This window comes from Anastrepha obliqua, chromosome 4 (assembly GCF_027943255.1).
Source record: "Anastrepha obliqua isolate idAnaObli1 chromosome 4, idAnaObli1_1.0, whole genome shotgun sequence".
NCBI lineage: Eukaryota > Metazoa > Arthropoda > Insecta > Diptera > Tephritidae > Anastrepha > Anastrepha obliqua.
In genome coordinates, this window is record NC_072895.1 from 11,734,260 (window position 1) to 11,749,413 (window position 15,154).

The window sequence follows — 15,154 nt, forward strand, 5'->3', positions numbered from 1 at the left end:
TTATTTCTGTGTTTTTATCGACAGTTTAAGTTCCAGAGTTCCAGTTTGGAAAAAATTAATTCGCAAAATAAAGGGTTTTCCAATAACAGGTGTTATTTTGAATTGGATTGCGCTATCGAGAGATGATTAACAATTTTTTATGGCCGAAATTGGATGGCATTGATCTGGACAACGTATATTTTCAACAATACGGCGCTACGTGTCACACAAGCAACGAAACCATTGGTCTTTTACGGGAAAAGTTTCCGGACCGTGTTATCTCTCGAAGAAGTGATGACAATTGGCCACCGAGATCTTGTGATTTAGCACCTTGTGACTTTTTTCTTCGGGGCCACGTAAAAAAGAAGGTCTACACCAACAGCTCAGGGTCGTAGTGGTCATTTGACTGATGTTATTTTCCACTATTAACGGCATACCTTCCTTCCTCTTTATAATGAAATAAGCATCCGATCACTTATATTAAGAAATAGCATTTTTCTTTGAATATCGAAATAGCACTCCTTATTGAAAGCCCCTTTATTTAAGAACAGCAGCTCAAAAATTTGTTAAATTAGATGTGTTTGCATGTGTGTGTGTGGAAATACTCATACAGCGCTTAGGTTAGGTTATACTCGCCGGCCGAAGCCAGGCAGCGACCATTTTGGTCCATAGCTATACCAGATCAGAGTCCTATTTAGCGAAAATATGCATCACTCAAGATGTGCGTACTGTTCGCGAATTGTAGGAGTCGCTCGAGCTCCAGATCAGGGATAAATTCTAGCAAAGCAGTATGCACCCAGGTAGCATAGTCTAGTTTTCGAGAGAACCGGACAGAGGCAATGAAGATGCTCCAAGGGTTCGCTTTTACCCGGCTTATTACATTTCTTGCCAACGTCGTTAAGGGGACAGATATCTGTAAAATTAAAAAAAAAAAAAATGTTTTAAAGGGTGGTTAAATTTCAAGGGCCGATGTTTAAAGTGAACACATCAAAACGTAAATTTTTTTCTGCATTTCACTCGACATTTTTCAATCTCAGACTAACTAAATTTGAACCATGGAAAGATACAAAATCGCGAGGCCGCGGCAGCCATTTCGCCTATATTTTGCTCCATACGTAATTGAGCCATACCAATATTATCATAATAAAGAGAAATGATAATTTCCTAAAAAAATTGTATTTTATTCAAAATCAACACCGGCTCTTCAAACTTAACCACCCTTTATAATCCTTTAAGAATATGTTAAAAAAAATTTTAGAACGTAAATTTAAGTATTTTTTATATTATAGATCGTCAGCCGTGACGACTCTATTCTTTGCGTTCGAGCGCTGAGAGACGTATAGTTACGTTGTATTCAAACTTTAGACGCGTTTTTCTCAAAACTATATTTTTCGAATTGGCGTACACGATAACACGAAAAATTATTGAGCGATCTCCCTGAAATTTGGCACACATCTTTTTTATGATATTACTTTCTATGTGTTTCAAGTTTTTGAAAATTTTTCGAAAAAATAATTTTTTCGAAGCAAAAATAGTAGGAAAATTCGTACCAAAATTCATTTTTATGAAACATTTTATTCCGCGATTTTTTTTTTTAATTATTGTTAAATCATATAGAAATTATGACACTAATAAACCAAAAAAATGTTTGGTTTTTTTATTTAGGTCACTGAAGCCGTTGCTATAACGGCCGCCGATTGAGAAGCCCCGTTGCGACCTTCGTAGAAGAATTGAGTGTACAGCCACCATTTTAAATAATTAAAATAAAAAAATTGTTTTTTAAATTATTTTAATGTATAAATAAACTATATGCCAATTTTGAAAAAAATATATTGACTTCTTCATTTTAAATGATTTTAATGAGAATCAGGGTAAATATGTCCGTTTACAGGTATCTGCCCCCTTAATGGTTAAAGTTAGCTTGTGCAGCGCTTACATTTTAACAAAATTTACACATAAAAATTAAATTATATTTTTAGCAGTTTTTAACAGTTTTTACACACATCCTACATAAAACTTTGCTTAAAAAAAACATAATAATAATTGGCGCGCATACTTCTGTTAGGTGTTTAACCGAGCTCCTTCTCCTATTTGTGGTTTACGTCTTGTTGTTGCACCACAAATTGAGGGACCTACAGTTTTAAGCCGACTCCGAACGACAAATGGTTTTTTACAAGGAGCTTTTCCTTGGCCGAAGGTTTGCCATTGCCTACCGAGGAACGATCGCTATTGAAAAAAAAACGTTTGCTATCATTTTGCTGTTTCATGCAAGTTGTTCACGTTGTTCCACAAATGGAGGGCCTACAGTTCTAAACCGACTTCAAACGGCAGATATATTTTTTTTTTGTACGAGGCGCCTTTTCATGGCAGAAATGCACGCGGCGGTTTGCATTGCCCCTATGAGAAAAAACTTTTTCTATTATTTGATGTTTAATGCACGGAGATTCGCACCTGCGCACTTCCGACCGGTAGTCACGCACCAACCATGCGGCTACGGCGGCCAACATTTGTTTTTTATACATATTTTTGTTTGTGTGTGTGTGTGTGTGTGCCCTTTTTGTTTTTTTTTTTTAATTTTTTTCTGTTTTAATGAATAGCATTTTTTGACTTGATGTGGACGCTGCTCCACAGCATTAGCCTAGTGATTAGTGCTTAATAATTAATTATTTAAATTTTATTTAAATTTACATAGCGCTTATTACTTACTTTTATTTAAATTTAATTTTTTTTTTAATTTTTTTCGTTACTTTGAATTAAATTTAATTTTATGGAGGCTAAGCCATTAGACTCACAGCACTTAGAGAGTACATATGTATGTATGCATGTATGTGTGTGTATGTAGATATATAGTTAATAATTACAAATAAGAAAGATTTTCTTTTAAATATACGTTTATATATATATATATACATATATATATATATATGTATGTATGTATGTATGTACATGTAATACCTAACACATTAAGAAATTTAATTAAAAATAGTAGCAGTTTCTTACAATCGAAACATTTTTGCTTTTCGCTATACATACATACGTAACTACATACATGTATGAAAATACTCATACGCACATACATATGGTTATAAATTTTGTATAGAAATATAAAGTGATAGTGGGTAGAGCAGTTTGTATATGTTTGTATGTATGTTTGCATGTATGTATGTAGATCGAGGATTTGTGGATTTTTCTATTTGGTTTGCATTATAATTTTTCGTGAGTTTTGTATATGAAATTACATAAAATTCTATGTGTCTACTCTGTATGTATAGTTATAGATTTTGTATATTTAGGTGGTTATGCCTAGGTATATATGTATGTGTTTTTTTTTTCTTTGAGGCTAAAGTGTGCTTGTATATGTTTTTTGTAGGTGTGTGTATATAGTATAAAGAGTTGATTTGTGTTTATTCTTTTTTGTTGTTTTTGTTTTTTTTTTTGGAAATACATATGTATGTCTGTCTGGCTATAAAATAGCAATGATAGTTGGTTTCCCTAGCTAAGTTAAGTTTGTTAATTTGTTGATTTTCTTTCACGTTTGCGCTTACTCGTAGTGTTGTTGCTTTCGTTGAAGAGAAATTATGAAAAAAAACTACAAATGTTTTAAGGTAGCCGTTATATGCCTTGTTGTTATGTGTTGCTGAACCTCGCCAGCTTCTACTAACTGTCGCAGTTACACGCAACTTGCATTGGGCAAAAAGTAGCCACAGTTGTGCTCAACGGGTTTTTTTTTTGTTTTCAATTACTTTTTGCAACTATTTTATTTTTAATCATGTTTTTGTTTTTCATAAAAACTCTATTGTATATTTTTTGATTTATTTGATTTTGTATTTCATGCTCACTACTAAGTGAAAAAAAATCGAGTTCATAAAAATTGTTGTATACACACGATATGTAATACAGGATATGCGCTGACTGCTGGATCTCTTCGAAAATGCTTTCTGTTTGTTAGATTTCGCACAATGAGCACAACTGCGCCTACAAATTGGCGCTAAATCTTTACACACTCATATTTACTACTACATACGCCTATGCCTATATATATATTACATATATCTGGTTTCTTTACTCCGCTTTCAAATTACAAAACACTAAGTAAAAGGCTTTTCGCATTCTCTAGCACCCGCACCCGCTAGTACTTTCGCTGTATCAGCTGTGGCATTACGAATTGGGTTTCCATCAACTGCTGTGGCTGGTATTGCAACTGCAGGTGAAATTGTTTTTGCTCCAGTCCATCTCCACCGCACCATGCAACACCGTCATTGCTGCCATTCACATCGTTGCGCCGTAGAACCGACGACTGCCATTGCGTCGACATTGTTTGTGTTGGTGGTGCTGGTGGTGGTGGCGGCGGCGGTGGCAGCAGCCTCGATGACGTTTGGCGCGCTGGTGGCTGCGCCTGTTGCAGTGCCAGCACATCCCTTATTCATCCGCTCGGCGGCGCGTAGGCATAATGTCAGTTGTTCGACGATGCATTTGACGATGTAATGGACGCTGGCGAACCGACTGCCGCTGTCGCGCTAGCCGCACCGACACTTGAAAGTGACGACACACGTGTACGCTTCTCACTGCCACCCCCCTCGGTGGGATTGTCACTCTCTTCGCCATTGCTAAAGTTGCCCGGCAGCCGACGTTTCAGATTGTTACTTAGTCCGCTTGCGATTGCTTCATCTTCGGACGTGGAGTTGGCGCGTTTCGGCGTGTTTGCCGCGCTATCATTATCCAATGAGGCGATTGCGGTGGCGGCCGCGATTGTGGCAGCACTAAAATCATCCTCAGAGGCGCTGTCCTGCGACACGATAGCGCTGTGGTTTGTATTTGTATTCGTGGATTCGCTTACGACACTACCTAGACCACCACCACCACTACCACCACCATTACCACCACTACTACTGTTAATGCCACCCATGTCCGATGGATTTGTGTAGCTACCCAGTTTGTTGGGGTCCTTTTCGATCAGCTTTTGTGCTAGTGTTTTGAGTGAGATGAGCGAGTTCTCGCAGTCACTGGTGTCGATCTCGGTGAGACTTATGCCGGCACGTTCGATTTCGGCATAGGTGCCGAATGGCAACTTTTGTAGGCATTCCAGTTTTTGCACGTGCGTTTTGGAGCGCAAGTGCTTGGCGAGGTGGCCGTGTATGCGGAAGGCAATTTTACAGTCGGTGCACTCGAATGGGCGTGGATTGGAGGTCGTCGGTACGCCAAAGGTGGACGTCATCATTACCTTGTTCTTGTGCGCTTCGGCTCGTTCATGTTTTTGCAAGTGTCCTTGCGTGCGGAATGAGACCCCACAAGGTTCACAACGGAATTTACGCTCCATGTAATGTATGTTCATGTGCAACGACAGCTGACCTTGGGTTTGGAAGGTTTTGGCACATACTTTGCACACCGGTCGTCCGTCTGGTGACATGCGCACGCGCGGATAGACCGGTTGGATTTCATTGTTGCCGGACTTCTTCAATCCATCCTCACCCACGACGACCGTACGCCCTGGCGCCGATAGCACGCCCGTGAAGTCGGTGGTGCCGGGTTGTGCAACAACTGCAGGCAGTTTGGCATTGTGCGGTTCTGTGGTGGCGACGGCAGCAGTATTGCTAACATTTCGGCTACCTTTCGAAGTGTGACCAACAGCTGATTGCTCTTGATCGGAAATGCATTCGCTGTCCTCTCCTTCGTCAGACGATTTGCAAGACAAAATAGTGCTAGATTTTATTGATGCCGCTTTGTTTTTGCCAGCATTGCGTTGAGCGTTCGCTTTACTGTTGCCGGGCGCTGTAGTTGCATTTGCTGGTTGCTCATTCTTCGCCTCGTCAGTGAGCACCACACTCACCTCGATCGCTGGCACTTGCAGTTCAGCTGTACTCTTCTCTCTCTTCTCTCTTTTGTCAACATTCGTCACATTGATTATTGAATTAAGTGCCATTTTGTTGGCTGAGCTGGCGCCAATGGAATCCACGCTACTCGTGGCGTGGTTAACGTTACTGCTGCTAGCCATAGCTGTCGTAGTGGCTATGTTATCTGAAATGCGCAAGCCGCTGTTAGCATTCGACGTCGTAGTAAGCGCCGTGCTTGGTCCAGCATTGGTTACACTAACGGTACTCAACGTTGGCGTGCTAGCAAGGTTTTGATTAATGGCGCTCACATTGATCGCATCGGGGAAGCTGCGATTCATTTGAATCTGTTTGATTTTGTGATATTGAAAGGCTTTGTGATATTGGTAGGCTTGGGATAACTCATCGCCATTCTTGTAATTCTCAAGCATTTCAGTGGAGCTACGCACCTTATCCGACACCGAGATGAGTGTCTTAAGGAAACCCGATTCATTGTTGCTACTACCGAAGATAACGTCACGTATTTGCGCTTGCGTTTGTACTGGTGGGTCGGGCAGTGGCACTACTGCGCTAGTATTGTACTCATCAACAGTTAGTCTAGGTGCCACTGAGATGGATGTGGTCACTGGTGAAGGCGTTGGATTTACGGCAGCACGTGGTTTAGTGAGATCGATGGGCGCGCTTTCGTAAATGGCTGCGGCGGCATTATTGCTATGCTTCGGCTTAGACTCCTCAGGGTTGGAGTAGTACTGCTCTTGCTTCTGATAGTCGAACGGTGGTTTCGGTGAACTGAACGATATGACACGTTTAATGCCGGTGGGATGTGTGTTGCTTGTAGATAAACTTGTGGCGGTTGTTGCAGCCGCACTCATCTGCCCTGCAAAAGATATTGCGGATGGGTCGACGCGCTCGTTGTGCTGATATGGGTATGGTTCACTTTTTGGACGCGGCGAAATACTTTGCCCTATGGGTGGCGTCATCGAGAGCGAAAGCAAACCACGCGCCGCTTCATGCTCCAGCAGACGCGACTTCGACTCGTCGGTATCTGTGTGGCATGAAAGTAAATTAATATTAGTATGGAGTAAGTTACAGGTTTTGCAGAATGGATAATTACGCCTACCACTGCTTTCGGACTCATTGTCACTGTAGTCATCCGAGTCCGACTCGCCTGGAATGGACGACGTGCGTCCACCGGCCGATGTGGTCGACTGTTGATCGAATTCTGGTTCAGGCTCGAGGAATTCGCCGTCCGCAGGCATTGGGCCGGGGTTGATGCCAAGTTCTAGACACTTTTTAAAATGTGTTTTCGACTGCATATGCTTGGTAAGATTGCCCTTTGTTTTGAAGCTACAAACGAAAAGGAATTAGTATATTTGTATGTATAAGAAATAAGGCTAATGTCGCCTTCAGACTCACCTGAAATTGCAATGCTTGCATGTGTATGGCCGCACATCAGTGTGTGTGCGTATGTGTTTCTTCAGCATTGAGGGTTTCTTACACCTTATGCCGCACTCCGAGCAGACGTAACGTCCGCGACCACGCCCACGTATATAAGTGTAGTCTTCATGCGATTCGTAGCCTCCGACTAACATTTGACCAGCTGACGACTCCTTCTTGACGCCGCCCTCAACGCTGCCGCTACTGCCACTGCTGCTGCCGCTACTACCAGCGCTAGTCTTCTTCGACTGCTCGCCGCATTCCGTAGTATTTGTATTGAGTGAGATTTGCTTCATTTGGTGATGCTGGTACTGGCCCGGGTGGTTGTCGAAAGGTGTCATTACGGTTTGCTGAGAGACCACCAAAGCGTATGGTAGTTTATTCATGCCAGCCATTGTATTCGCGGAGGTCTTCTGACGTGAATCGTACAGCGACATCACCACCTTCGGCTTGAAGCCCAACGGGTGTGGATTGTTTTCTGCACAAACTTGCCACACACTGTACATAGAGAGTTTCTGACTACCTGCCACATATGACGGTTGCGGACAGTTCACCGTGCAGTAGAACATTTTCGTGCTGCACTTGAGTCCCAGGTATGTGTAGGCGTGACCGTTAAGGTAGAGTTGCACGCACGATTTGGAAGGGCGTGGCGTTTCCGGCGATATAAGCGGCAGTGTATTGGCGGTTGGGGTGATCCCGTGGTGGCGTTTCGGCGTGAAAGTGCCCGGCTTGAGTGGTAGACTGGTTGGACGCAAAAACTTGGTTTTCTTCGTTTCCACATCAGTGAGCTCCGAGCCACTGCTATTTGGGGTTGGACCTGCAGCACTAGCAGTAATGTCGACGTGTAGAGGCGTGAGTGCAGAGCTCGCTGGTGCGCGGTTACTCTCTCCGTCCTTACTTAAATGGTCAAAGTTGAAATGTCGCACCTCATTTTCGGGCGGCGAGCTTTTAGGTACATTAGTGCTGCCGCCTTTGCGCGGACTTATATTGTCGGCCATACGCGTAAAGTTGAATGTTTTTTTTGGCACATCCAAGCTATTGCTACTCCCAGGTTTACTTAACGAGCCTGCTGCAACATTTTGATTCCAGTTGCGTGCATTGCGCATGCCGGGTGGTGGTGGTGCACGTTCAAACTCGCTAGGCACATTTTGCACGCCGCCGAATGGTGATAAAGATTTCAAATTTTCATGTGACGGTAGTGCCAACGACTTAGGGCTTACACTGCTCGAAATCAACATGGGGCTTTGTGTTTTCTTGCGATTGGGACTTAGTGAACGTCCACCAGGCAACATCTGTGATGACTGTAGATGCTGCGGTGGCGGCAGTTGTGGTGTCAAGCTGTTGGGACCTGGTATGCCGGGCACATGGGGAATAATTTTCTCCCCACCACCCGGCATGCCATGTAAGGGTGGCAGCGTTAGTGGATTAAACGCCGTAATTGGGTTGATGGGAAACTGGAAATGCTGAGGTCCATTTGTAGGCAAGCCGAGCACGGGTAGACCAAGTTTGGGCGCAAAAGTGGAGCTGCTGGCGAAGGGTAATGAAACGGCATTTTTGTTTTCTTTCTCCTTCGGCTTGGGTGAAACCTCCTGAAAGCTGCCACCCGATAGCAGTGGCGTACGAATCATTTTGGGACTCTTGTCCATGTCACTGCATTCGGAAATTGGTATGATACAGCCACCGGAAGAGGTGAAGCGACGCATGCGCTCATCCCTCTTGTTGGCAATGCTGAGGTCGGTGGTGTTGGTGTTGGACAGTAATTGCATGTCACCGCCACTGATACTATTGATATTCATGCGCTTGCTTGAAGTTGCGGCCATCAGACCGCCACTGTTGGCTGGGGCTGGCGCAAGCACGAACGACTCGCCGTTATCCATAGCCATTTTGGCGCGTTTCGCTGGTGTATGTGCGTCGAACTGACGATCTTCGTGCATTTTGGTAATGATCACATCCTCTGATTTGCGCGATTCGCTGGTGTTTCCAAAATCGACAAGTGGCGTTTTACCCAATAGTGGTCCCGGGGAAGGCAGTGGTGCGTCAATTAAACGCACAATATTCGGGTCGGGCAATGACAAAGTGGCAGGAGGTGCTGTTGGTGGTGTGCTCCGCGGCGAGGCAACGCAGCTGGCAATGCTATTACTGCTGGTGGAGCTGGTCGGCGCTGTAGATGTTGCTGAGGTGGTGGTAGTCGTTGTAGCTTTCGAGCTGCCTGCCTGCGAGGCGCTTAGCCGACTTAAAACCAACGAACTCGGTTTAGTGCGCAGCTGATACCAAGCCAACTTAGCCAGTGGCAACGGATCACGTGAGCGAAAAAGAGAGTTTTTCAGTTCAGGCAGATTAAGTGTGATCGAGTTGGAGCGGAAATATCGATAGGATGGTGATGACACGGGGCTGATGGGTGCGCTTGAGGCTCCTTGACAGTAGGTACTGTTGTGCAGCTGCAGATCTTCTGCTGTGCGGAATGCACTGGAACAGAGTGGACAGTTGTAAACAGCGTCTTCACCCTCGCCAGTGGGCACAGCTAAGCCACGTGCATTCAGCAACAAGTTTTTGATTATCGAGACGTTTGTTGGTTGCTTGGCATTTGACACACCGCTACCGGTAGTCGCCGACGCACCCGCCACAGAACCGCTTGTCGAACCGTCATTGCTGGAAGTTGAGATTGGGTTCTCTATTGATTGGCGCTTGTGTGGCGTGCTGCTCGGCGTAGACGTCGAGCTGCTAGATGGAATGACATCAGTTGGTTCTTCCTGGCGCACCCTCGGCTTGGCCGACAGGTTTAATGGTATGGAATTTGCACTTGCATTTATGCTGCTATTGGCTATTGGCAATGCGCTCATCTGCTGCATTGCATTCATGATTTCCTTGTGGGACGAGACGACGGTTTGTGCTGTTGTAGGCGATGACATTGGACGCTGCGATGACTCTTGTGACGGAAATCCAGCTTGTCCACTCACATTCTGCTGGCGGTAAACATTCGTTGACGGTTGCTGCTGCTGATGCTGCGGATGCATTGCTGGAAGTTGCTGCTGCGGTGTGGAACCGGTTGAGGGGCCAGGCTTTGGCGCGGCCGCTGCCGTCAAGTGTTTCGATATGCCGTTTGGTTGCATGTGTTGTTGTTGTTGCTGTTGCTGTTGAAACTGGGGCTGCTGATGTTGCTCCTCGAGGCGTATCTGTGCAAGGTGCTGTTGTTGCGGCTGCTGCTGGGTTGGTGGCGGCATTTGTATTGCTTGTGTGCCAGCCAGTAGCTGCTGCTGGAATTGTTGCTGATAGTGTTGTTGCTGCTGCAACTGCTGCTGCAGCTGTTGCTGTTGTTGTTTTTGCACGATAGCCTGCGCCAGCCTGGCGTTGGTGGCGCTCTCATTGGCAACGGCAGGAGTGCTAACCAAGCTAATACTGCCACCTGCAGTGTTTGTCGATGTAGCTGCCGAGCTGTTGATGTTGCCACTACCATTATTGTTGTTGTTGTTATTAAAGCTACGCGAGCGATTCAAGCCCTTTGGGTATTTCTTCTGCAAAAGAACCGCTTTGTTCTCTACGATCGCCTCATTTTGCGAGATCAGTTTGGAAATATGCTCCTGCACCAAATCTGCAACCTTATTTGCTCCGCTAGCGGCGGCATTCGAGATGTTGCTGTGCAAAAGTCCGGAGCTTAGAGCTGCAGTGGTGTTGCTGGTGGTGCTACTGACGCCACTGGCGCTGCTGCCACCTAACGTCGACTGTTGACCGGCGGCTGTGTTAGCGAGGTATTGCAGCGGCGTCTGCTGCGCCGACTGCAGTGTAAGATTCGATGCTGCTGTAGCTGCTGCCATTTGTTGCATACCTGCAGCACTCGCGTGTTGACTATTTCCACCGCTGCTGCTGGCAGCGCGCGCGTGAATTGGCATTGTAGCCGTCGGTTTCAGTATCGTGGGTTGAGCATGTGGCTGTGGCTGTGGTTGTGGCTGTGGCTGCGACTGTAGGTGCTGTAGCTGTGGTTGCTGCTGCTGACTTAGCTTGTGCAAGTGCTGTTGCAGCTCCTGCTCCAGCCACTTATACTGTTGCACTTGGTAGTGTAGCTTCTGCCTACTCTCCGGCATCATCATATGCAGCGCCTCTGGTGGAAAATCTATTGCGCCAGGGTAGATCATGCGCGGTGCGGCTAGATAGTTCATGTTCGCTGCCGCAACTGCGGCCGCGTTCACCATATCCGGCCGCTGAGCAGCGCTTTTAGGCGACATAGCCGCCACATGGTGTAGCTGTATGCCTGCGTTGAGAGGTGGTAGCACGTGCAGCGGTTGTTGTTGTTGCTGCTGATGCTGCATTTGAAGTTGTAGTTGGTGCGTGCTGATGTGGTTGTTCAGCTTCACTTGCGTGCTGGGCGAAAGTGAGGGATGATGTGAAACGGGCGGCAGCGGTGGCGGCGCTTGAGTGTGCGGGAGCATAGCTAAATGCGCTGCTGGAGGCATGCTGTGCTGTGGTGTCTGTGGCAATTGTTGTAGTGGTAGTGGTTGCAGAAGACCAGGTGGTATGCCCGCAGCGGCGGCGGCGGCGGCTGCTGCGGCCGCCTCCTTTGTCGTAGCATAAAGCGCGGCGTTGTGAAATTTCGGTTTATATGGTTTGTGCTCGGCGTTGCCAACCTGTTTGGGTGTTGCGTTTACGATGGTGGTAATGTTGGTGGCATTTGACGTGGTCGGCGGGGGTAGCGTACCTGCAGCGGGTGAGCCCAGTGGCAGCTGGTGCGATTGCTGTTGAATTGGTTGTTGCAGATAAGCGCTTTTCGCGGACGATATCGAAGACGGCGAGGGTGTGGGTAGCAGAGCTACATGTGGCGGCTGCGTTGTGGCAGTTTGCTGCTGCTGCATGGCTAAAGCATGCTGTTGCTGTTGCTGTAATTGCGTTTGCTTATGCTGCTGTTGCTGTTGTTGCACTTGCTGCAGTTGCTGTGGGCTTAAGTTGCTAGCTGTCGCGGACGTGGATGCGCCCACCACGGCTGGTGAGGAGGTACTGCTCAACTCATCCAGCGGGGAAGCAGTGCGACTGATCTGCAGAAAGAGTTAAGAATCAATGAAAACTATAAAAAACTGTCCCAAACAAATCACAAAAATACGTACCACATCCGAGCTGCTGTTGCTTAATTCCGGGTCACCCTCCTGATCGGAGCCGCCAAAGAGGCCATCATCCGCACCGATCGGCACTTCAATGCCCCGTTTGCGTGCGGCGTGCGAACGCGATCTGCCATAAAAGCGGCAAAAAACTATTAACTGTTTTCTAGTAGTGGAATAACGGTGAAACTTACCGGCAATGCTTATAATAATTGCTGTTCGTCTTGAAGGCAATGCCACAGATATCACACGGATAGGGACGCTCGTTGGTGTGGGCGCGTATGTGCTTTTGCAGCACCGATGGTTTCGTGCAATTGAGATTGCAATAGGGACAGACATAGCGACCTGAGTTGGGAGAAGACGTGCTAGCGCTGCTATTATTGCCGCTATTATTGGGTTGACTCTGTTGATTTTCGAAAAAGTACAGCATAGTTTGCGGCAATTGCTCAGCTTCCAAATGTTGCTGTACCGTCTGTTGCCGCTGCGGCAGAACGCCGCCGCCGTCATTCGTTAAACTCAATGAGCCATTATTGTTGTTATTCTCACTTTTGCTGTTGCTGCTTGGAGCAGCAATATTTGGCTTAACGCTCGTCATATTGTTGTTATTGCTAGAGTTGAGTTGCTCAATTGTTGTAACCACCGCGCCCGCATGGATATGCCCGTTTGTAAGCGCCGTGCTAATGGCCCTATGAACACTACCTCCTGGCGCGTTGGGTTGTGGCATCGTCGTCGTCGTCGTTGTTGCCGTCACCATTGCAGTGGGCGTTGGCGTTGACGTTGGTGTTGTTGCTGGTGGCGGTGAAATCGAGCTGGTCGATGCAGATGAGGATAGCGATGTGGTGCGCGTTTGCGGCGCTTCACTACCCGCATCACTACTAGCGCTGCTGCCGGCAACAATGGCACTTTGGCTATCCGCCACAATACTATCCACGTCTGTTGTGCTGGCGAGACGTTTAAACTTTTTATGCAAATATCGAGAATTATTCCAAGTATTAGACGCTGCGGATGGCACAGCTGTGGGCGCAGCTGCTGCTGTTGTTGTCGCTGCAGTATCCACTGTTTTACTCTTAGCAGCAACTGCCACTGCCGCTGTTGACGACGCCACCTTGATATCACCGTTATTGTTGTCACTGATACCGGCCTCCTCCTGCTGCATCAGCTTTTCACTTTTGCGCGTCATTTCACTTTGACTTAATGAAAAATTATTTTTACTTAAACTACTGTTACTATTATCACTGTGCTTGTTGTTGCTGCTGGTTGCGCTGGTGGTACTGGCATTCGCTGTGGTCGCTGTGGCGATTTCGCCGCGCCCTGCGACTGCTGTTTCCGATTTTGCAACAGTCTTTTGCTCTCTAGCTTCCTTGGTTCGCGCCGCTTTGCTGCCGCCGCCGCCACTTCCACCACTGCTGAGCATTGGCGCTGCATCGCTGTTGATCGCAAGTGGATCTTTGGCACTACCTCCTGTCGCCTTGTTGCCGCCTCTCTCTAGTGTCGCTGTATATGCGGCCATTGCAGCGGCGCGTTGCGCAGCCGCCTTTGCCTGCTTGGCTGTTTGTTTCTGAACTTTGACATTATCACCCGCATTTGTGTGTGCACTCGCTTGCGCCTCACCACTCTGGTTGCGATATGTGCCACGTCGTTCCGTTGAACGTTGATGATTATTTTGCAATTTTGCTGTTTTATTGTAGTGTTTTGTCGTTGTTGTTGTTGTGGCAGCATCCATATTGCTGTTGCTGAGATTTTGTGTCTGCTGTTGCGTTAGGCGTGACTGCGTAGTGCCACCAGGATCATCTGTGCGGGAAAAATGAAGAGAAAAAGTGTGATTTAGTTAGAGCAGAGTTTGCCAAAGAAAATTTTGAAAAAAATTGGTCTACGCTTTTGTAAAAATAACTTAAAAATTATATAAATGCAATTTTTTATATTATTCGTAGAAGTGTTTATATTAAGAAGAAAGAATGGAACCAGCATGTAAGGAGAATGGGCGAGGATGAGTGGGCAAAATTAGTGATGAGGCCAACTTAAAACCCCACGACTTCAAGGAAGACAACCAAAGCGTCGCGACACGAGTGTTGGACGTCTGGATGCCGATCCGAAAGATGCAGTAGTTATATTTGTATTAAAAAAAAGCAATAACATATGGTGATTTTTTCGAAGAAAGAGATGGCTTGATGACGTAGAAGCAGACTTAAAATGAGGCAAGAGAGAGACTGTATTGGAGGAGGATTGTTGATGAAGCTATGATCCACCACAGACTCTGAAGCTAAGAGAGAGAGAGAGAGAGAGATTTTTTCGCTGAAAAAACAGGACCTAGTCCTACAATAGAGATGATGGAGGAGAAGAAGAAGAATTTAAAATAACGATTTTGGAACCAGCACTAATAGCGATAACAATGTCAGTATTGAAATCCAAAAGAGAAGGGCTATTTTGGACTAAGTAGCCAATGGAGTAGGAAAGTCTTCACTCAATGCACAAAACTAACACTCTTCGAGCCTCTCGTCATGCCCGTCCTAACGTATGGCGCAGAAGCGTGGACGATGACAACATCCGATGAAGCGACGCTTGGAGTATTTGAGAGAAAGATTCTGCGAACGATTTTTATACCTATGCACATTGGCGACGGCGAACATCGCAGAATGGATAGAACGTTCGAGCTGTGTGAGCTTTACAACGACATAGACATAGTGCAGCGAATAAAGATCTAGCGGCTACGTTGGCTGGGTCATGTCATCCGAATGGACGACGGCTCTGAAAGTATTCAATGCGATATGATCTGGTGGGCGCAAAGGAAGAGGAAGACCTTTTCTGCATTGAAAAGATCAGGTGGAG

The 15,154-nt window shown here is 46.2% G+C and overlaps 1 protein-coding gene across 1 annotated transcript in view; it reads right to left on the reverse strand.

The window, feature by feature from the left end:
* Positions 1-2,944: 2,944 nt before the first annotated feature.
* LOC129246501 (uncharacterized) overlaps positions 2,945-15,154 on the reverse strand; it is a 106,106-nt gene continuing 93,896 nt past the window's right edge. The window contains exons 3-7 of the mRNA XM_054885371.1: positions 12,523-14,119; positions 12,338-12,458; positions 7,224-12,268; positions 6,928-7,154; positions 2,945-6,852 (exon numbers count right to left, since the gene is read on the reverse strand). Coding sequence (XP_054741346.1) covers positions 4,433-6,852; positions 6,928-7,154; positions 7,224-12,268; positions 12,338-12,458; positions 12,523-14,119 — 9,410 coding nt within the window. The 3' untranslated portion in view covers positions 2,945-4,432. The remainder of the gene's footprint in view (positions 6,853-6,927; positions 7,155-7,223; positions 12,269-12,337; positions 12,459-12,522; positions 14,120-15,154) is intronic.